The sequence below is a fragment of the Trachemys scripta genome, chromosome 21, assembly GCF_013100865.1.
Source record: "Trachemys scripta elegans isolate TJP31775 chromosome 21, CAS_Tse_1.0, whole genome shotgun sequence".
Classification (NCBI taxonomy): domain Eukaryota; kingdom Metazoa; phylum Chordata; order Testudines; family Emydidae; genus Trachemys; species Trachemys scripta.
Window position 1 is genome coordinate 18,908,919 of NC_048318.1, and position 20,947 is coordinate 18,929,865.

At 58.0% G+C, this 20,947-nt stretch overlaps 2 protein-coding genes across 2 annotated transcripts; one reads left to right on the top strand and one right to left on the bottom strand.

Annotated features, from left to right (window-relative positions):
- The first annotated feature begins 2,460 nt into the window (after window positions 1-2,460).
- Window positions 2,461-3,399, top strand: LOC117868718 (chemokine-like receptor 1). The gene has a single exon (XM_034754911.1). It carries the CDS (start codon window positions 2,461-2,463, stop codon window positions 3,397-3,399), a length of 939 nt encoding a protein of 312 aa, XP_034610802.1.
- A 1,567-nt stretch (window positions 3,400-4,966) lies between these two features.
- On the bottom strand, window positions 4,967-19,700 carry LOC117868581 (serine/threonine-protein phosphatase 2A 65 kDa regulatory subunit A alpha isoform). Its single transcript, XM_034754654.1, has 15 exons — window positions 19,584-19,700; window positions 14,731-14,821; window positions 14,169-14,269; window positions 13,725-13,957; window positions 13,176-13,323; window positions 12,835-12,990; window positions 12,418-12,532; window positions 11,773-11,843; window positions 11,207-11,341; window positions 10,703-10,876; window positions 10,141-10,201; window positions 8,016-8,170; window positions 7,707-7,849; window positions 7,335-7,426; window positions 4,967-6,640 (listed from the first exon to the last, which is right to left on the bottom strand). The coding sequence occupies exons 1-15, from the start codon at window positions 19,659-19,661 to the stop codon at window positions 6,624-6,626; spliced, it is 1,770 nt and encodes a 589-aa protein (XP_034610545.1). The 5' UTR covers window positions 19,662-19,700; the 3' UTR covers window positions 4,967-6,623.
- Between the last annotated feature and the right edge of the window lie 1,247 nt (window positions 19,701-20,947).

Sequence of the window (20,947 nt, forward strand, 5' to 3'; positions counted from 1 at the left end):
TCCCCTCCCATAGCCAGGGATAGAACCCAGGAGTCCTGGCTCCCAGCGCAACCCCCTCGCCAACTCTAAGCCCTGGAGAATCCTTCCGCCTCAGGTGAGTGATTTTGCTTTTGCTCTGGGGAATTGGGGGGGAGGGGGAGCTGGGATTTAATGGGTTAGAGCAGGGGGGCTGGGAGCCAGGACTCCAGAGGTCCTTCCACCCCTGGCTCTGGGAGGAGACTGGGGTCTAGTGCTTAGATGGGGGGGCGCTGGGAGGCAGGACTCCTGGGTTCTATCCCAGCCTCCGGGGTGGCTGGGGAACAAGTGGGGTAGAGCAGGGGGCTGGGAGCCAGGACTCCTGGGAGACAAGTGGGGTCTAGTGGGCAGAGTAGAGTGGGGTGGGAGAATAGGCCAGACTCCTGGGTTCTATTCACAGCTCTGCCTCCCACTCCCCTCCCTCGCTCCCCCCCCCCCTTCTCTGTAGCTGAGACCTTGAGGATGGATGCCGTTGCTCTGGCTACAGTTGTACGGTGTGTCGGGGAAAATTGGGGGGGGGGGGGGGGGGAGAAGCGGGACAGGTGAACGGGTCCTGCCAGGGGGCGGTGGGAACTGGCGGCAGGGGAGGGAAGGTACGTTCTGTTCCTGGCTGGGAGGAGGGGGGGCTTGGAGCCAGGACACCTGGGTTCTAGCCCCAGCTGTGGGAGGGGAGTGGGAGTCTAGTGGTTGGGGCGGGGGGTAGGAGCCAGGGCTCCTGGGTTCTCTCCCCAGTTCTGAGCATGGAGTGGGGTCTAGTGGCTAGAGCAGGGGGGGCTGGGGGATAGTATTTATACAGAGGCGTAAACGCCAGAGAAGAGGAAGGAGCGACAGGCACTCCTTCAGCGAATCAGTCGCAGAGGCAGGAAGAGAACCCAGGAGTCCTGGCTCCCAGTGCCCCCCTGCTCTGATCCACAGGCAGGGCTGCCGACCAGCCCTTAGTACAAGGGTTTTCATTTCCCTGCAAGAAGCTCTGGGCTCGCTGAGTTCTGCAAAAAGCAGCAAGAAAATCCTCCTGGCGAATGTAGGTGAGTCCTGCTCAGGGTTGTTAATAATAATAATAATCATAATAGCAATATCGGGGGGGTGGGGTGGGGCAGGGGGGCTAAGAAAACAGTCCCTTATTTTTGAAATATGATGTTGGCAACCTTAAACCCACCCAGAGCCAGGGCTAGAACCCAGGAATCCTGGCTCCCAACCCCCCCTGTTCTGACCACTAGACCCCACTCCTCTCCCAGACCCAGGGAGAGAATCCAGGAGTCATAGTCCTGGCTCCCAAGCTCCCCCCACCCCGCTCTAATCACTAGACCCCACTCTCCTTCCAGAGCTCAGGATAAAACCCAGAAGTTCCGGCTCCCAGCCTCCGCCCCCCCCCCAACCTCCTCCTGCTCTAACCACTAGACCCCACACCCCTCCCAGTGCTGGGGATAGAACCCAGGAGTCCCAGCTCCCAGTCTCCCCCCACCCTTTAACCACTACACCCCACTCCCCTCATAGAGCTGGGGATAGAACCCAGGCGTCCCGGCTCCCAGTCTCTCCCCCCCCCCATCCCCCACCCTTTAACCACTAGACCCCACTCCCCTCTCAGGTGTGGGGATAGAAAGCAGGAGTCCTGCCTCCCAGCCCCCACCCCCAACTAATAGACCCCACTCCACTCCCCTACCAGAGCTAGAGATGGAGTCAATTCTCCCACCCCACCTCCTCCCCCTTCTCCCATCCCAACCCCTCACTCTGCCCCCACCTCCAGCTGGCACAGGGGTCTGGGCCCCAGCAGCCAACGGGAGTGATGAGCAGCCATGCTCAAGCCCTAACCACCCCCCACAGGGGCAGGGGGCCTGGGGAGCTGGCTCCTTGCCCAGTGCCGAGCGACGCCAGCCCCCTGGGCCCCCTGCCGGCACAGCACCCAGCTGAGCTCTCACCCCCACGGGGCTGGGAAATTGACGCATTAGGATGGAAGCATTGGGCCCAGCTGGTTGTTTGGGAACAAAGCAGGGAGGGGGGCTTGCGGTCAATGCAACTGCGCCCATTAGCGTCACTAAGTGAGCGGGGCTTAGAGCGAGGGACGGGGGTGGGGGGAGCCATCTCTCTCTCTCTCTCTCTCTCACACACAGACACACAGACAGACACACACACACACACACACACACTCTCCTTCCAGCAGGGGGACACACAGTGCCCACAACCATTAGTTTAGTTAGTACATGGGTAATGGTGGAGGTGGAGGTTCGGATCATCCCAGCATTCATCTGAGACTGGGACCTCAATGGTGGCCCAGTTAATGAGTCCTGGCTCCCAGCCCCCGCCAGCTCTAACCTACCAGACCCCACTCCCTTCCCAGCGTCAGGTATAGAACTCAGGAGTCCTGGCTCCCAGCCCCCAATCCTACCCCCAGGGAGAGAACCCAAGCGTAGGGCCTTTCACAACCTACACTGTCTCTTCAGCAGGGCGATGCTGCCCATCAACGCCACATCTGGGGAGGCCACACTGCGCCAGGCCATGAAGGTCACCACGGCTGTCGCCTTCGGCTTCATTTTCTTGGCTGGGGCGGCCGGGAACGGGGCAGTGCTGTGGGTCACAGGCTGGAAGCTGCGCTGGACCCCTAACACCGTGTGGTTCTTCAACCTGGCTGTGGCCGACGTGGCCTCCACCTCTCTGATCCTGGTCACCGTCCTGTACCTGGCCCTGGATCTGGACTGGCCCTTCGGCTCCGTGGCCTGCAAGTTGGCCAACTGCCTCTTCGGCTTGAGCCTCTGCAGTGGGGTCCTGCTGCTCAGCGCCATCAGCGTGGACCGGTGTGTGGTAGTGGTGGCCCCGGTCTGGTGCCGCAATCACCGCACGCCGCGGCTCAGCTGGGTGGCCTGCGCCGCTATCTGGGCCTTGTCGCTGGCCACCTTCGTGCCCAGCTCCTTCCTCTTCTCCGAGCTCTCCTTCGAGAGGAACCGGAGCTCCTGCAGCAACCTGGATGTCTTCCAAGATTGGAGGCGCCAAGAGGCCGAGATATTGACCGTGTTCATCTTCCTCTCTCAGTTCCTCCTGCCCTTGGTGATCATCTCCGTGTCCTACTCCATCCTGGTGGTGGCCATGAGGCGAAAGAGGCTGGCCAAGTCCAGCAAGCCCCTCTTGGTGGTCACAAGAGTCATCTTCTGCTTCTTCCTCTGCTGGTCACCCTACCATGCCTTGGCCTTAGCCAGGATCTCCACGGCCCAAATGCCCAGCGCCGTCCGCCTGGTGGCCATCCCTCTTTCCAAGTGCCTGGCCATGTTCAACAGCTGCATCAACCCCCTGCTCTACGTCTTTGCTGGGAGGGAGTTCCAGGACGCCGTGCGGAGGCCGCTGGTGCAGGCCTTCAAGGCAGCCTTCGAGGAAGCGCCGCCAACTCACGTGTGAAGGGGGAGCCACCATACTGCAGGGAACCGGCTGGGGGAGCTCTCCCCTGGCAGTCAGGGCTGGCCCTGATGCCCGTGTGGTGCTAGGGGGTGCTGTGCTTCAGGGAGTGGGCTGGGGGGCACTCTCCCCCTTATGAGCCAGAGATGCTGCCTGGGACATGGACATTTTCCCCTGTCACCTACCCCGGGTCCTTTCCTCTTAGGCTGGGGGCAAAGACGTGGCTAGAACCAAGATCTCAAGCCCCATGTCCTGCCTTATCTCTACCAGCCTCGGCTGGGAGCTGGCCAGGAAGCACAAGTGCGCTTTGGAAGGAAATCCCCCCAACTTGGTTCCGAAATGGAAACAAAAGAGATATATAAAGATACCAGATTGTGAAACTCGCCACAACATTTCTGAAAAAAAAACCCAAGGTTGGTTTGGGTGCATTGAGACAATTGATAAAATACCAATTCATTGTTTATCATATAAAAATAGACTATTGGCCAAAACATGACTGCCCCCCGTCCCCCCCCCAAAAAAATACAAAAACGGGGACTTGTTTGCCTTTTATGTATTACAAAAAACCCAATAGACCCCATTTTGGACTTTCCATTTCCCCCATTGCACAACCAACCCAGGTCAGTCGCTGCTTTGGTTCCTGTCTTAGAAACAGCAAAATCATCAAATCCATCCGGCAACCAAAAAAAGGGTCGTTTTGAAATGAAACAACTCCGCTCAGTCCATTCCGTTTGGACCTGCCTCCCCCGCCAGGGAATTGTCTCTAAACAGACGCGTTCCCCAGCTTGTGTCGATTTCAATCGAGCTGCGTTTTCTGACACAGCCGCCGCCCTTTGGAAAACCTCAGCCAGCTCTCGCGGAGGGGCCAGCCTCCGCTGTGGGTACGAAGAGCCCCACGAGGGGTGACAGACCCGTCTCTACCCCCAACAGTCACGGTACTTACAGGGAGAGAAGGAAGGGATTTGTTAACCCTAACAGGCTGATCTCCAGGTGATTGTGGAGGGGACTTTCCCCTCTAAGGGGTGCAGCCCCAGGCTGGGGGACTGGCTGGCCCAGGAAATGGAACACAGACCCTTTCCCCTATAGGGGGCAGAGCCCCAGGCTGGGGGACTCACTGGCTCAGAGGGGGTCCCCGGCTCCTGCAGCACTTGTCTGGGAGGAGACAAATTCCAGGGAAAGGGTCACACAACCCTCAGCGCTTGGCCTGAGGCCCTCGACTTGCCAGCCCCAGCTCAAATCCTTTCCACCGCCCACAAGTCCCCACGGGGACACAGGATTTTCCATGACAGTCTGTCTCAGCTGCTGCAGCTGCCTTCCTCTGGAGCTGGATAAAGTTACCCCACCCCAGAGCTGGTCGCATCTCAGCACCGCGTGAGGGGTTCCTGTATAACCAGCCCGTGCCCCACCCCAGAGGTGGCTGCATCTCAGCAGCAGGTGAGGGATCCCCGTATAACCAGCCTCTGCACCCCACCCACACCTAAAGTTGCTTCAGCACTTTAAGATCCTTTTGCTCCACCCTCCACCCTGCCCTGAGAACCCCGCGGCTCTGTCCACACCACAACCACGCAGGAACGATCGAGCATTTTATTAATCATGGAGAAGAAAAAAAATAATAAAACAAGTTTTCACAAAAAAAACCATTAGCTTGAAAGTGACATTTCACTTACGGTGTGGAGGAGGGGAGACGGTGGGACTTGTGTTAAAGGGTGTGGGGGGTACAGATCCCCCTGTATTTGCTCAGTGCATGACCACCAGGGCAGCAGCAAAGGGAAGGGTCACGCTGGGGCACAGGTGTTTGCGTGGTGAGTGTGAGGGGTCAAATGGAGACCATCCCATTTCCCCACTAGACAGCTCTGTGATGCCCCGCCCCTTCCAGGTGAGGGGCACAACCCCCGAGAACTTAGGACTGACTGCCATGGGGCTAGAACCCAGGGGAAATCCTGATCTAATTCCTGCCCAGTCACCTGAAGGGTGGGAGCTTTTTCTTACCCCCGCTGAGAGGCCATGGGGTGAACTCGGAGCAGATTTTATCCCCCCATGAGCCAGATCATGGTCATGACCCTCCTCTCCCACCCCAAACGTTGCCTGTAAAATCCCAGCTTAATTCTCCCAACCCAGCTCCCCATGGGGGCTGGGGAAAGGGGCTCAGACCCTTGTGAGGGTTGATGGGCACAGAGGATTTGAGAATGTCGGCTGACCTGCTGCCACATGCCCCCCCGCCCCATGTTCTAATCAGCATCTCACACCCTGGAGAGATCGCCCCAGGGGGTTTCAGGCTCCAGCATTTGGATTTGAAAGCCCTTTGCCCCAGGGCTGAGAAGTGTTGCCAGCCTCCCTGAGGCTGGCATCAGGCAGGCGCCTGCCAGCATGAACCTGCCCAGAGGTGAAACTGACAAAGGAGACCCCCCCCCACCCCTCCAGCGTGAAACTGACCAGCGCCAAAACTGACATTAAAGAAACCTGTTTCCACAGGGAGGTTTGGTCTCTTCTCTGCTTACAACTTGCCCCGGGGGAGAGGCGCTTCGGGGTTTTGATTTTGGGGGGCGAGCACTATTTACTAACCCCCCCTCAGAGCTATGGGGGGCTGTCTGGGAGGGAAGGGGGCCTAGGATGGCAAGGCGGAGTCTGGAGGGTGTTTAATGCTGCAGGGGAAGAGGAGAACGAGGCGGATTTCAGCGGAGGGGAGAGTGAGAAAACAGATGGATAAAGGAAGAGGAAGGAGGAGAGCAGGGAGACTGGTGGCTGTGAAATAGTACAGCCCACGGACAGAGCCTTCCATAAAACCAGCTGAAAGCAGCCCCGACCCCCCCACCCCCATCTCCTCCTGTGCCCCTCACACTCAGATCACAGGGTGGGCAAGGACTGCTGAGAAGGGATGCAACAAGCCATCCAGAGGGAGAGGCAGCGCAGGGATGGGGGACTCAGGGAGCAACGAGCAGCCCCCCAAACTGCAGTGTTTGAGTGGGGGAGAATACTGGGGGGCCGAGTGCTGCGCCCCTGGTGAGTGACCAGGCGGGAGATGAACTGTTGGAAGGGGAAGGGCAGTGATGCCCCGGCGAGCAGGTGGCTGATTGGAATATGGGGGGGGGGGGGTGTCTGTATTGGGCCATCAGGCACTCCCACCCAACAGGGGTTCATACACATGCACAGAGGCTTGGGGAGGGGCTGGGGAGCGAGGGGCCGACAGCGGCTGGAGGTCAGGGAGACGACAGGGCACATCCTCAGGGTCAGGCCAGCGCCAGCACTGTGGGGAGGAGAGAGAGAGAGAGAGAGGGGGTCAGATCACAGGGCCACGGCTCTCAGCCCCAGAGGCCCTTCCCCCCCCTTTCTGGATGGGGGGGGTTCTCCCTGCAGGCCCATCCCCCCACAACTGGAGAATCCCAGAAGCCAGATGGGGTATCCCCAAGGCACACCCCACACTTGGGTTAGAGAGGGGGAAACCCAGAAGCCCCCCCCCCAACAGAGCCCTAATCATATAATGCTGCCCCATATCTGACATGGGGGAGGGGGACAAGACAGAGACCGATCAGAGGGGAGCAGGGAATTCACTCAGACATGGGGGGGCTGCTGATTGCCCCGGGGGGAGAAGAGGACATCTGGAACCTTCCCTTTGAACCCCAACACCACTTGGATGTCTCCCTGCTCCATAAAGGAGCCCCCTGCTACGGTCACCCCACCGCACACAGCAGAGAAGGGGTCTTTGACCAAGACACCCCCAAACCCCACGCTCCCAGCAGGTCTGAGTCCTCCCACAGCTGGGGAGGATTGGTGACAGGAGGTAATGATTACAGACCCCGCCTAGCACCCCCCACCCCCACACCACACAGGGCCCCACGAGGCTGAATCAGTCGGGCACGGCCCAGCGACACCCCACGCCCTCCAAGAGGGAGGGCCCCAGGGGGCTGAGTGTGCAACCTGACCCCAGCCCCTCCCCGTACCGGTCAGGGCCTCCTGTGCGAAGTATTTGACGTCAACGTCCTGGTCCTGTGTGAGCTTCTCCAGCACGGGCTTCACCTCATTCTGCAGGGTGCTGCGGGGTGCAGTGGGGCAGTTAGAGGGACCCACAGAGCAAGAGACACGGGGGGCAGAGCAGACTGGAACCCTGTCCCGGGGAATTCTCGCCCCCTTACCATCACAGCAGCTCAGGTGGAGGCGAATGGCAGCTGAGAGTCCTGCCTCCCCACCCCAGTGCCCCCAGCCCTGCCTCCACCATCCCCACTCCCCTAGCAGATCCCAACCTCTCCTCCCCCATCCAACCCTGCCCAGTGCCAGGGCCCCTGGCCCGGCCTGTCCCCGCCCCTTGGCTGTACCTGTTGTCCAGGATTGGTCCTATTTTCTGCAGGGACTTGGCCACGTTGAAACGGACGTTGGCCACGGCATCGCCCGCCATGCGCAGCACAGTGGGCAGCATGTGTTTGGTAGTGATCTCCTGCCCGCACACCTCCGAAAGCACCTGGGGGACAGGAGGAGAGCGTTATGCCAGCGCTGAATCTGTGCCGATCACGCAAAACAGGAGTTGAACCCAGGAGTCCTGGCTCCCAGCCCCCCCCGGTCTACCCCCTAGACCCCCCCCCACCCCCTGGCATCTGGGCTCCCCCTGCCCCCAGAGGGGCACTCACATTGATGCAGAAGAGCGTGGTCATGCGGTGCAGATAGTTGGGGTCGTTCGACATGGCCAGCACTTTGGGGATGATGGTGGCGTGGGCCCAGTCTTTGCCGAATTTTTCCACCAGTTTCTTCAGGTTGCTGGTGGCTGCCTCCCGGATGGCGTAGACTGGGAAGGGAGGAGAAAACGCATCACCGGGGGTGGCCGGGGCTCTGGGCCAATCCTGGCTGCTGGCTACCAACAGCGGCACGCTAACCCCGATCCCTCCAACCTGAGATCTGGGCTAGGAAGAGTCACCCTCTGGATTTTGAGTCTGCAGGGGTTACAATTCACCCTGCCCCCACCAGCCCACGTTCACCGGGTGCCCTGTTTATTCCCCATTTTCGGCAGCCGCCCCACAAAACACTGAGGAAAACATGATATTTGGCGAGGTTTCCCTCTGTGTTTTTGGGAATTCTCATTTAAAACACTGGCACCTTCTGCTTCAGCTTTCCCTGCCGCACAAGAGCTACTGACTGTCCATAACAATCCCCATCAGATGCCATTAGAAATCCCCACCAGCCCCAGGGCTCGGGGTTTCTCGTGGCCAAGAAGTGGCTGTTCTTAAACAAGAGCTGGGATTTTTGCATGATCCAAGTCCAGAAGTGCGGAATTAGATCATCCGGTGTGATTGCCGCATAGCGAAGGCTGTTCCATTTCCTCCAGCTCCCCCTGCGTTGAGTCCTTCAACTTGTGTGTGGCTAAGAGCATCTTCCAGAGAGGCCTCCAGTCTGGACCTGGGCCTTACTTCTCACAGGAATTTTTCTGGTGGGGACAAGGTGGTTCCCCTCTGGGAAGAACCTGAGAAAGCCAGACTGAGCCACCCCCAGGAAGCAGAGCAGGCTCTGGGGGGAGTGGAGGGGTGGAGTCCCGAGACAGGGCCCACACGGACCAGGAAGAGATGACCTGCAGGAGTCGCTGGCGAAGGGAAGCAGCGGGAGAACGCTGCTGGGGAAGACGCAAGGCGAGAGACGCTGGGCCAGGCAAAGCAGCAGAGGATTTCAGTGGAGCCCGAAAGGGGCTGAACTATTAATTTGGGCACCTGTGTTAGGCATAAGCAGGACCTTTTGCTATCTCGGAAGGGGAGTGAAGGGACAGGCGGAGACCCGAGCCACCGACTCCCCAGAGATGGAGTTGGGAGAAGACCCCGGCTGGGACTGGAAACAGCCACCGGAGGGGTACGTGTAGGGTACAAGAGGCAAAGTCTTATGCAATGCCATGTCCAGATACAAGGGGTGCCCTAGAGCTGAGGATGCCCCACCATTTTCACCCCAAGCGGAATCACACACGCAGGCCTAGGATGCTCCATTTCTAGCCCTCTGTCCCACCCACTGCCCTGCAGCTGAGGGGAATTCTCACCTCCCCCGCCCCCCCCATAACCCCTTTCAGGAGTGGTTTCCCCCTGCAGAGCCCCCCCATCCCCCTCCAGAGCAGTGGCAGAGTGAAACGGACTACGTCTTGCTCACCCCAGAGCATGGAGCTGAGATACACAGCTGAAGAGCCTAGTCAACTGCAAAGCTGTCCTGAAACTGACCAGACTCTTGTTAATTGGATTTCCCTGGGGGAAAGTGACCTAGATCTTGTCAGTGTCATGTGGCTGCGACAGCTAGGATCAAGTGGATGGGGCTATAAAACCCCAAGCAGAGGATCTGGGAGCCCTTATAAGCCAATAGACCAAAAGGGCAATTAATCAGTGAGGTTAATTTGTTTGTATTCGACAGCCTCTGTAGTGCCAGGCGCTGCTCAGACACCGCCAGAGACCGCTCTGGCCCTGAAGAGCGCACTCTAAACGAACAAAGGAAGGGGTCAGAGCCTTGATTTCTAAGCACACCCACGACTTGCTGGAGGGTACACCCCAGTCCATGGCATAGCCAGGAACAGAGCCCAGGAATCCGGACACCCAGCCTCCGCGTGAGTCTCAAGACCAGCCTTTGCCTTCTAGGACCTTAGAGCCCATCTCCCACGATGCACCATTGCTCGGTCAGAGTTATGGAGCTCCACCCTGCAGCGGTGAAGTCCCCACTCAAACCAAGGGCCCTGGAGCCAGCACTGGCCACAGGGGGAGCCCTGGGAGGGCGGGTCCCCTGAGCGACACTCACCATGATCCACCAGCCAAGCCATGCACAAGGAATTCAGCTTCTCATCAAAGAACTCCACCCCCTGGAAAGGAAGAGACTGTTAGTCCTGGAACTCTGTGCCAGACCCGGGACTTTGTGGGAGAGACAGGGCCCCTGGAAAACAGGCACTGTTCTTATTTCACAGATGAGATGCTCCTGGTGGAGAGAACCCAGGAGTCCTGTCTCCCAGGCCCCCTGCTCTAACCCACTAGACCCCACTCCCCTCCCAGAGCTGGGGAGAGAACCCAGGAGTCCTAACTCCCAGCAACTCCAGGTCCGATGAATTGAGCTCCCTGCACCACAGTGCCCCCTAGCACCACCCAGGGCATCGGGGCTAGCTCTGACTGCCAGGGGAGAGCCCCCACCCCGCCCCCTAGTGCTATGCTGGGGCACCGGGGCCAGTCCTGACCAAGTGGGAAGCCTGAACCCTCTCATTCAAATCCTGACCAGGCGTTTCCCTGCTTAGCAAGAGACACCACCAGCCGGGCCTGATCCTTCCAGGCCTTTGATCCCGAAGCCCCCACGCTCCCCATGGCCTCCTTACCAGCTGCCCAGCCAGCAGGGGCATGTACTCGATGATGGCCAGCCTGACGCGCCACTTGGCATCCTCGGCCAGCTCCACGATGGCCGGCAGCAGCGACTGCGACAGCTGCCGGATGCCGATCACCTCATTGACGCAGTCCAGGTTCGAGATGATATTGAGCCGAACCTCAGGGCACTAGGGAGAGGGGTAGAGCTCAGAGCAAAGGCTTTCCACACAAGATGGAACCCAGGAGTCCTGGCTCCCAGCTCCCCCATGCTGTAACCACTGGGACCCACTCCCCTCCCCAGAGCCAGAACCCAGGAGTCCTGTGCTCCCATCCCCCCACAACTAGGCCCCACTCCTGTCCCAGAGCCAGGAACTGAACCCAGGAGTCCTGGCTCCCAGCTCCCCATGCTCTAATCACTAAACCCCACTGACATCTCTTCCCAAAGAGAAAAATCGATACCAACAAGACAGGAGCACAGCGGCCCCGAAATGCAGCCACCTCTGGGGTGGGGCACTCACCTCGTCCTTGAGCTGGGCCAGGAAGAGCGGCAGCAGGTGCTCTATGGTGTTGTCCTTGCCCAGGATGGGTGACAGCCCCATGATGACGGAGGCCAGAGCCGACTTGACGTGCTGATTGGCGTCTGACACCAGCTCCTGCTCGGGGAGAAGGGGGGTGGGGGGGGTTAATGTAGACGGGCTAACGCCAGCCTGATGGCACTGAACTGCTAGGGCTGCCCCCCCAAACCCCCTGTACTCCCCTTAAGCCCCCCATGCCTCCTGCACCCCCAAAACCTCCCACTCCATCCACTACCCTTCACACTCCTGTCCTTGGTGGCACCCCTGACCCCTCCCCCCACCATCCCCTTACGCCCCTGCCCCCCAGGCCTTCTACATCCCTCTCCCCATGCTCCCCTGCCCTTCCACTGCATCCTGTGCCCCCCATTCTCACATCTTCCTCCCCCCCACACCATGCTTACCCCATCCCATTGTGCCCCTATGCTCCCCTGCCACCCATCCACTTTCCCCCCATGGGGGGGATGCCAGCAGCAAGGGGATCAGGCCGAGCCCCCCCCCCACCCCCGTACCTTGATGCAGGGCAGTATCTGGGTCATGATGACGTTCTCACGGCAGTCGGCCGAGAGGTTCTCGCAGAACTCTGGGGAGGGCAGATGGTGAACAGGGCGAGGGGTTAACGAGGGGGAAGCAGCTCCCACGGGGGGCTGGGGCCAGCTGCTTCAGGAGCTCAGCCCAGGGCACAGGGGACGGGAGTTCAGACATGCAGCAAGAGACCTGCCCCCCCCCTCCCCAAATCTATTTATTCCCTCCCAAATCTCCCCCCAGCAGGGGAAAGGGCCAGGATCATACCCACCATCCATTCCCCTCCCAATAAGACTCTCCCCCCCCCCCCCCCCCCAAGGGGCCAGGATCAGCCGAGATCAATACCCCACACTCGGCAGGGCAGGACCACCCCCTCTTGTCTATCCAGTCCATGAGACCGGTATGACCATCCCAGCTCCAGCCAATTACCCAGGGCTCCGGCCACAGGGTTCCCAGCCAGTCCCTGGGGGAGACTATATCCCCCACACTCAGCCTCACCCACAACCCCCATCCATCCATCCTACCCAAAAGTTCCTCCCCACAATGACCCCCTCTGGCCGTAGAGATTGTTCTGGTCCTTCCAGAGGGCGATCCCAACCTCCCACATGGACAGAGGGGGCACCAAGGCTGACCTTTGACTTTATGGGAGGCAGCAGCCCGCACCTCGGCCTCGCAGTCCTTCATGAGGTTCTGGAAAGCCGGCACCAGGTCGGTCTTGGTGATTTCAGGCCCGACGGCTTTCTGGAGCTGTGGGGGGAAGGGCAGTGGGTCAGCAGGGGATCTACATGTCAGAGCGTTCCAGGGATCCAGGACCCAGACAGATGGGGAGTCACCAGATCAACAACAGCCCGTCAATTTCAGCACAGGGGAAATTGACAAGCATCGACACTGTGCACAGATCTCAATCCCCACCGGCAGTCCCAGCCCTGGGCTCCCCCCTCCCCCAAAGCTCTACCAGTGCCCCTCACTCCTGACTCACAGCCCCCTGCTAGCCCACGCAACATTAGGTCACCACAGATCACTGGAGCGAGGAGGGAAGCAGCGCTCACCTCTGTGAACTTATCAGCCACCATGTACCGGACCCGCCATGATTTGTCCTCGGCCGCTTGCCGTAGTGTGGGCATCACCAAGGTCTCCAGGTCCTCCTGGGGCAGGAGCTGAGCGATATTGACGCAAGCCTCCACGGCTAGCAAGCGCACCGAGTCCTGCGGGCGAGAGGCAGGGATGGGTTAACGCCAGACCCCACTCTCCTCCCAGAGCCAGGAGGACGACCCAGGAGTCCTGGGCCCCAGTCCCCCTGCTCTAACCACTAGGCCCCACTCCCCTCCCTGAGCCAGGGAGAGAACCCAGGAGTCCTGGCTCCCAGCTCCCTCCCCTGCGCGGCTCTCACCTGCTCGTCGGAGGCCAGGTTGGAGAACATGGGGATGATCTCGCCCTTCACATGCTCCAGCTCCAGGACCTTTGCGAACTCGCCCAGCTTGGAGGCTGCCGCCCGCCTCACCATGGGGGTGTCGTCAGAGCACAGGTTCCGGAAGTACCTGCCGGGGACGGGGGAGTGAGACGCCTGTAACAGCTCCTCCCTGTCACGGCGGGTCAGCCCCAGGTGCCCATCTAGCCCAGTATTCCACCCCCTCCCGATCAGCCCCAGGGGCCCATCTAGCTTGGTATCCCGCCCCGGATCAGACCAGTCAAAGGAGGGTGAATCTCAACTGCCTCCAATCGGAGTGGAGGGATTGTGTGTGTGTTGGAGACTGATCCCATTTATGAAGGGGACTATGAGAGATAACAGGGACTTGTCCCATTGACCCAGGGTCCCTTCCAGCCCCGCGATCCGCCCACGGGGGGTCCCACTGACCCAGGGGCTCTCCCCCAGCCCCGCATTCAGCCCTGCGAGGGTCTCCCCCAGCCGCACGATCGGCCCCATAGGGGCTTCACTCACTGCCGGAGCTCTGCCTTGACCGAGCTGGACACGCGAGGGTAGCAGACGCTGAAGAGGCCACAGGCCGAGGTGCGGGAGGTGAACCAGTCGCCCCCCGCCAGGCGCTTCACCAGGGGCACGAAGTGTCCCTCCAGGTCCGAGGGCGAGTGTTCGTGGGAGATGGCGCGCAGCGACTCCACCGCCTTGTCTCGGACCACCGTCTCCTCCACCGTCGCCAGGCTCTCCAGGGGAGGCTGCGGGGGGCAGTGAGATCAGGGATGGACTGATCCCACCCCGGCTTGGAGTGGGGCGAGAACCCAGGAGTCCTGGCTCCCACCTCCCCCCCTCTCTAACCCACAACACCCCACTCCCCTCCCAGAGCTGGGGAGAGAACCCAGGTGTCCTGACCCCCCCAGTGCCCGTATGATGATGCTCCATGCCCTAGGTGGCAGGGGTCTGACCTACCAGTAAGCAGTGCACATATTCGGGTCCCCCAACGAGAGCGGTGAAGGTCCCCAGCTGTTCAGCCAGAGCCAGCAGCACCTCGTCCTCATCGTAAATCGTGTCTGCAAGAGAAGCGGCGGGTGAGCAGGGAGAGGACGAGGTGGTGGACACCTTCGAAAGCCAGACGCGTGGGTTCAGAGGGGCATCGAGAGCCGCTAGTTGACTGCACACAGGGCGCTGTCTCCCTGACTCACCTGGACACAGGGTTTCAGCAGAAGCGTTCCAGAGCCCACTCCTGCCCTGAAGGGGGGTGGAAAGCCTACAGCCCTCGCTCCAGCCCTGCAAGGCCCCTGCCCCCACACACACCAACAGCCCTGCCCTCCGCCACCAGTGCTGGCTGTTGCTATCCACCATTTAAAAAACACAGCCATCGGAGGTAGTTTACCCAAGGTCAAAGTGGGGGTAGAACCCAGGAGTCCTGACTCCCAGAGCCCCCTGCTCTAACCCACTAGCCCGACTGCCCTCCCAGATCCGGGGAGAGAAGCCAGGAGTCCTGGAGGCCAGTTTGGAGCCCTCTGGTTACCTGTGAGGAAAGGCAGGAGCTCGCTGCGGGTCCTCTCCACGCCGAGGGCCAAGGCGATGGTGGAGAGTTTCTTGATGCTGTTGAGACGTAGCTGTGTGGAGAGGAGCGTGGGTGAGAACCAGGCGACCGGTGCAGACAGGGGAGGGGGACGCTGGGCGAAAACCTAGGTCAGACCCTGGTGATCTGAATCCCCATTGAAATCCAGGCTTCCCACTTGGCGATTTAAAGCAAGACAATTTGCAATGCAGGCTTTCCACTGGGTGATTTCAATTGCCTCGCTTTAAATCGTGGTTAAATCGCCAGGTGGGAAGCCTCGATTTCAATCATCAAGTTTAATCACTTTTCCATTTGGACTGCAGTGATGTTCTAAAGAAAGGCGCATTTGCCCTGGTTGATGGGACCATTAAAAAATGTCAATTACAGCTAAATGGAGCCGTCAGCCTAGACTTGGTATATCTTTTTGCTGCTTAGGAGGGGACATTAACTATATACGTTGATTTAAGCAATTCTAGAGCACGGTATTTTCAGATGCTTATTAATGACATTTGTAATACGTTAGAAAAAGTGACTGATCTGTGGCTCCTTCACTAGCTAATTCACTTCTTTCTCGTGATTTATGTGGAGCTGCATTAGGACGGCGAGTGGAATTTAATTACACACACAAAACAGCATGTACAATTTATTTGTACTAAATAATCTCTCACGCAGAAGAGCAAGTCCTCGGCTCCCCACAGGAGCAAGTCCTTAATACAGTAGATGACCCACTGAGGCATATTTACAGAGCTTAACCGCAGAAGTTAGATGTTTCCCCCGATTCTTTCGTTATATAGAAAAGCAGCCATTCAGTCAAAGTTTGCGACAGATGCACAGATTCAGCATTTGTTTTTTATTTAAAAGTTTTAAGAGACTCCTTAGTTCAGGCCTGAACATATTAAACGTATAAAACTCATTTCATTTAAGCAAGTTTATTTGAAAAAAAGTTATTCTAATTTAAACAAAATAAAAACACATCACTCTTTATCAACCCTGTAGCCACATGAGCATCGCTGCTGGGACAAGAATTGATTTCAACTCTTGATCTCTGACTGCGGCTACCTCAGACCTCCCTCCTGAGGGCAACTTTTTTGATATTGGCCCCTGCCCTGCTGGGAACAGCACTGATGACATGCAAGAGACGGTCAAAGGGCAGCGATTACACTTCTGGACACACACATTTCTTCTTGTGCCCCTTTGCTTCCCTTATCAATTCTCTACAGTTCCCCTTTCTTCCACTGCTATATATTTTCTTTGTTTTATTATTTTTTATAGCTGCCTTCACTTTCCTTCTAAATCACATGGGGTTTTTGTTTTGTTTTTTTAAACCAATATGGCTCTCTTCCTTGATTGGGGCTTTTCAGGCATCCAGTGGGGTTCATAAACAATGCTTATTATCAGTCACATTTCCTAATTCAATTCCCCCTCCTCCCCCCCAGTTGATTTGGCTCAACTGTTTTTGGCTTTGTGAAACTGGCCCTTTTAAAGCACCAAATAAAATCTCTCACTGGTCTGGCCTTCACTGGTCTGTTTGTACATTATAAATGTGATCAAATCATGATCACTTGCACCTAAGTTACCACTAGTTTTTAGGTCTCTAATATAGAATTCCCCCACGTTGGATGCAACCCTTTTTGAGTTAGGAAATGGTCCTCTAACTTATAAATTCCAAGGATGTTTTAGTACTGGCAGCCTGAGCGCTCCAGCATACGTCAATCAGATTGAAGCCTCTCAGGATCGCACACTTTTTACCCCTGCACATTATAGATCTGTCCTCCTGTTCCCCAGTGTGGTCTATAGTAAACCCCAACTAATATAGCATCTTGTGCTTCCTCTGTTAGGACATTTATCCATAAGCATTCAAGATTATTTTCTTCCGAGTTATCAGTGATTCAGAAACAGGTGATGCCATTTTGACAGTGCCCCGCCCCTCCTGCCCACTCGATCCTTCCTAAATAGTTTATAACAGGGGTTTTCAACCTTTTTTCATTTGTGGACCCCTAAAAATTTTCAAATGGCAGTACGGACTCCTTTGGAAATCTTAGACATAGTCTGCGGACCCCCAGGCATCTGTGGCCCACAGGCTGAAAACCACTGGTTTATGACCAATGATCTTAACATTCCAGTTGTGCAAATCATCCCACCGGGATATAATAATACCACCTCGATTGAGCTTTTGCTCATAAACAAGTAATTCCAATTCCTTTGGTTTGTAACCCAGGTGCCTAGCATTGCAGTAAAGGCAAGTCAAGAATTTCTTCTCTTCCCGCCCTTCCGTTCCTTGATTTTGTTCTCAACATCTCAATTCTGTGCTCAGGGCTCGTATCTTCCCTCTTTTTAGCCTCCCCTTTCGTTACTAGTTTAACACCCTCCTGACTAATCCAGGCAATCCCTGAGAAGGTTGGTCCCCCTTCCAATCTACACAGACGCCACTCTCCATAGAAGTTGGGCCAATGTTCACATTCAGAAGGGAACAGAACCCAGGAGTCGTGTGATCTAATGCACTAGACCCCGCTCCCCTACCAGAGCCAGGGAGAGAACCCAGAAATCCTGGCTCTCAGGCCTCCCTCTGCTCCAACCCCTAAATCACACTCCCCCTCACATGCAGCCCAGAGCCCCTCCCCTTCACAAGATCTACTCCCACACCCCTTCTGCTGTGTCACCACTGGGGCATCCTGTCTGGCCAGTCCTACTCTGCCTGATATACCCACCCTGGGAGCCACACCCCGGAGATAGCCAGGTAGAAAAGGCCCCGTCATAGAACAGACACCCCACCCCCAGTACATCCTCACAGGTATGTGATTAGAGCAGGGGTGGGCAAACTACGACCCAGAAGCAGCATCCAGCCCTCCAGACATTTTAATTTGGTCCTCGAGCTCCCGCCAGGGAGCAGGGTCCAGGGCTTGCCCCAGACCGCAAGGCTCCCGGAAGCAGCGGCATGTCCCCCTTCCGGCTCCTAAACGTAGGGGCAGCCAGGGGGAGCCACATGCTGCCCCTGGCCCAAGCGCCGTCCCCACAGCTCCCATTGGCCGGGAACCATGGCCAATGGGAGCTGAAGGGGCAGTGCCTGCAAACAGGACAATGTGCAGAGCTGCCTGGCCATGCTTCCGAATAAGAGCTACTTGAGGCAAGCGCCGCCAGGAGCCTGCACCCCTGATCCTCTCCCATGTCCCAACCCCTTGCCCCAGCCCTGATCCCCCCTCCTGCCCTCCGAACCCCTCGGTCCCAGCCCGGAGCACCCTCCTGCATCCTCAACTCCTCATCCCCAGCCGGAGCCCTCACCCCCCCCACAGCACCCCAACCCCCTGAACCAGCCCAGAGCCCGCCCCCCACACACACCCTGAACTCCCCATTTCTGGCCCCACCCCAGAGCCCACACCCCCAGCCAGAGCGCTCACCCCCTGCTGTACCCCAACCCCCAATTTCTTGAGCATTCATGGCCCACCATACAATTTCCATACCAAGATGTGGCCCTCGAGCCAAAAAGTTTGCCCACCCCTGCTTAGAGCCCTGTGGCGGTCCTAAAATGCCATATGTTGATCAAATCCCCCCCCCCCAGGCCCCCTCACCCCACAGACAACCCCCTCACCTCTGCTCCCATATCCTCCATCCTCACCCACCCTCATCCTTAGCCTGAGCTCATAAGCTACCGGAGCACCCCCTGAACCAAGCCCGAGCCCCCTCTTCCCCAAAAAGGAAGAGATCAGAGGATTGTGCCCTCTCCCCATATATACCATGGTTATATGGAACTTTTCCAGCCAATCACACAGCTGCTTCCTAGGCTAATCCCAGTATTGGTCCCCTGGGGGGGGGGCCTGCCCCCACCACACCACAGCCTTTCCCAGCCACTTGCATGCAGCAGCTTGTTGAGGGGAGCCCTGAAATTGGTTTTTACAAGCTTTGGCCAGCATTAGTCATGGAGGAGGCTAGTAAGGACCAACCACAAGGTACTCATGACAAGGAAGCCCTAGGAATGGCTGTGGTAAATCACACTCTCTTGGGGTGTGCCAAGGCCAACCACATTCACCATCTCCTAGGGGACGCCCAGGATTGGCTGTCACTGGTCACTTCCAGATCTACCACAGGCCAGTGGCAGGGATTGGCTCCCACAGACCAAGCTCCCCAAGACAGAAACTTCCCCCAGCCAATCACAGAGAGAGGTTAAGGATTGGCTCTCACAGGCCCCACCCCGACTCTATATAACACAGGGGAGCCCCCGCTCAGTGGTATATCGGGGTATAGCCTGCAAAATACGCTTTTAAGAGCTTCTCTGATTGGCTCCCCGACTCCCCAGTCTACCATGTCCCCCCACCTCCCCCAAATCTGGCCAATCAGCAACCTCTTGTCATCCACCTCACCCCTGGGGGATAAGGCATGGCCTGTCATTGGCTATAGGGGACATACCTGGGAAGGAGCCAGCCAGGCACCCCCTCACACCACACCCCAGGTCACGTGAGCCAAACCCCATGACTGTCTCTACGGGCACCCCACAGCCAATCAGGGGTCAGGGGTCATTGATCCCACGAAGAGAGACCCCACTGGCATGAATGGGGGAGACGTTCAGCCAATCAGCGGCTATATCTCATCAGACCCACAGGGGTGGTTGGGGGGAGGGGGGGGGGTCAGAGAACCCCGCACACACACATTGGCCCCCAGACTCCCATTCAGCCCGATGTGGCACTCCCATCCAATCAGGCGTCTCCTCTCACGCCCGCAGCGCGGCTTTGGGGATGAGAGGCGGCCTGTGATTGGACGCCGGACCCCGGGCTCCCTTCGCCGTGCGGATCCCCGCAGCCCAGCCTCCCCCCACCGGCCAGCACCTGGACGTCCTCGTTGCGCAGCTCGTCGATCAGCACCGCGATAGGGTAGAGCGAGTCATCTCCATCGGCGGCCGCCATTTTAGCTCCCAGCTCCGGTACTAAGGAAAACGCGGGGTGGCCTCGGCCGCTTTGCAGGGGCGGCTCCGCGCTCATTGGCTGGCGGCGACTATAGTCCCGCCTACTGTCGCAGTTCATTGGCTGCTTTGGCACTAGCCTCGCCCTTCCTGTCACGCCATTGGCTGGCACCCGAATCTGGACTGGAATCCCATTGGTTGAGAGTTTAACCAATCCTCTGAATTATTATTGGCTAATGCCACGCCTTCCTCCCGCCCATTTTCTATACTCATTGGTTCTCGGTGCAGTCGCCCCGTCTCCTCCATAACGCCATTGGCTAATTCCCCGACCTAATCCCACCTTTATTAATATCCAATTAGATGAACGATACCCAGGACTGCCTGCTCTCCAATCCCATTGGATACTGTGTCACTGTCAATCCAGCCTCCTTCTTAATCCTATTGGATAAAAACCCTTAAACCCGCCTCCCCCATCAGACTATTGGCTTCGATCTCCATTCCTCTTGCCCAATCTCCCAGCCTATTTGTTACTTTCCTCGAGTGACAGACATCAAATCCCGCCCCTAAGTGAGCCGTCGGTTTGAGTGGGGGTGTAGGGCAACTCAACTTGGTGGTGAGGGCGGGCCCTGAGGGCGGAGTGCATACGCGTTGCCCCGAGCAACAATGGTGTCGGCCATCTTGGATCCGTCCCCATGGCAACGGCACTCACAGTACTAGCCAGTGATAAGGTCATCCACCTGTGGCTTCATAACCCCCCCACAATGATGTCACACAGATTCTGATGATGTCATAACACACCGTGATGTCACAGCACAACAGCCTCTGATACGATATATCATGCCTGTGACGCTGTCACGCAGAAACTATGAAGCCATGGTGCCAGTGATGATGTCACAATGCCCACTGTGACATCACATCAGCAGCAATGATGTCATAACGCCCACCGTGGGGCGATGGCGCTCTGGCGGGGGCAGCATGCGGAGACCCCCTGCCCCGGCGCCTGGGGCCGGACATGCCGGTCCCTGTCGAGAGCCGCGCGGAGCCGGGTAGGGAGCCTGCCCGAGCCCCGGGAGCCGCCTGAGGTAAGTGCCGCCCGGACAGAGCCCGTACCCCGAACCTCCTGCCCAAGGTCAGAACCCCCTCCCCCTCCCTAACTCCCTCCTAGACCCCACACCTCCCCCACCCGCACCCCGAACCCCCTGCCCCAGGTCAGAACCCCCTCCCCCTCCCTAACTCCCTCCTAGACCCCACACCTCCTGTGACGGAGCAGGGAGCAGGGCAGATTTGACC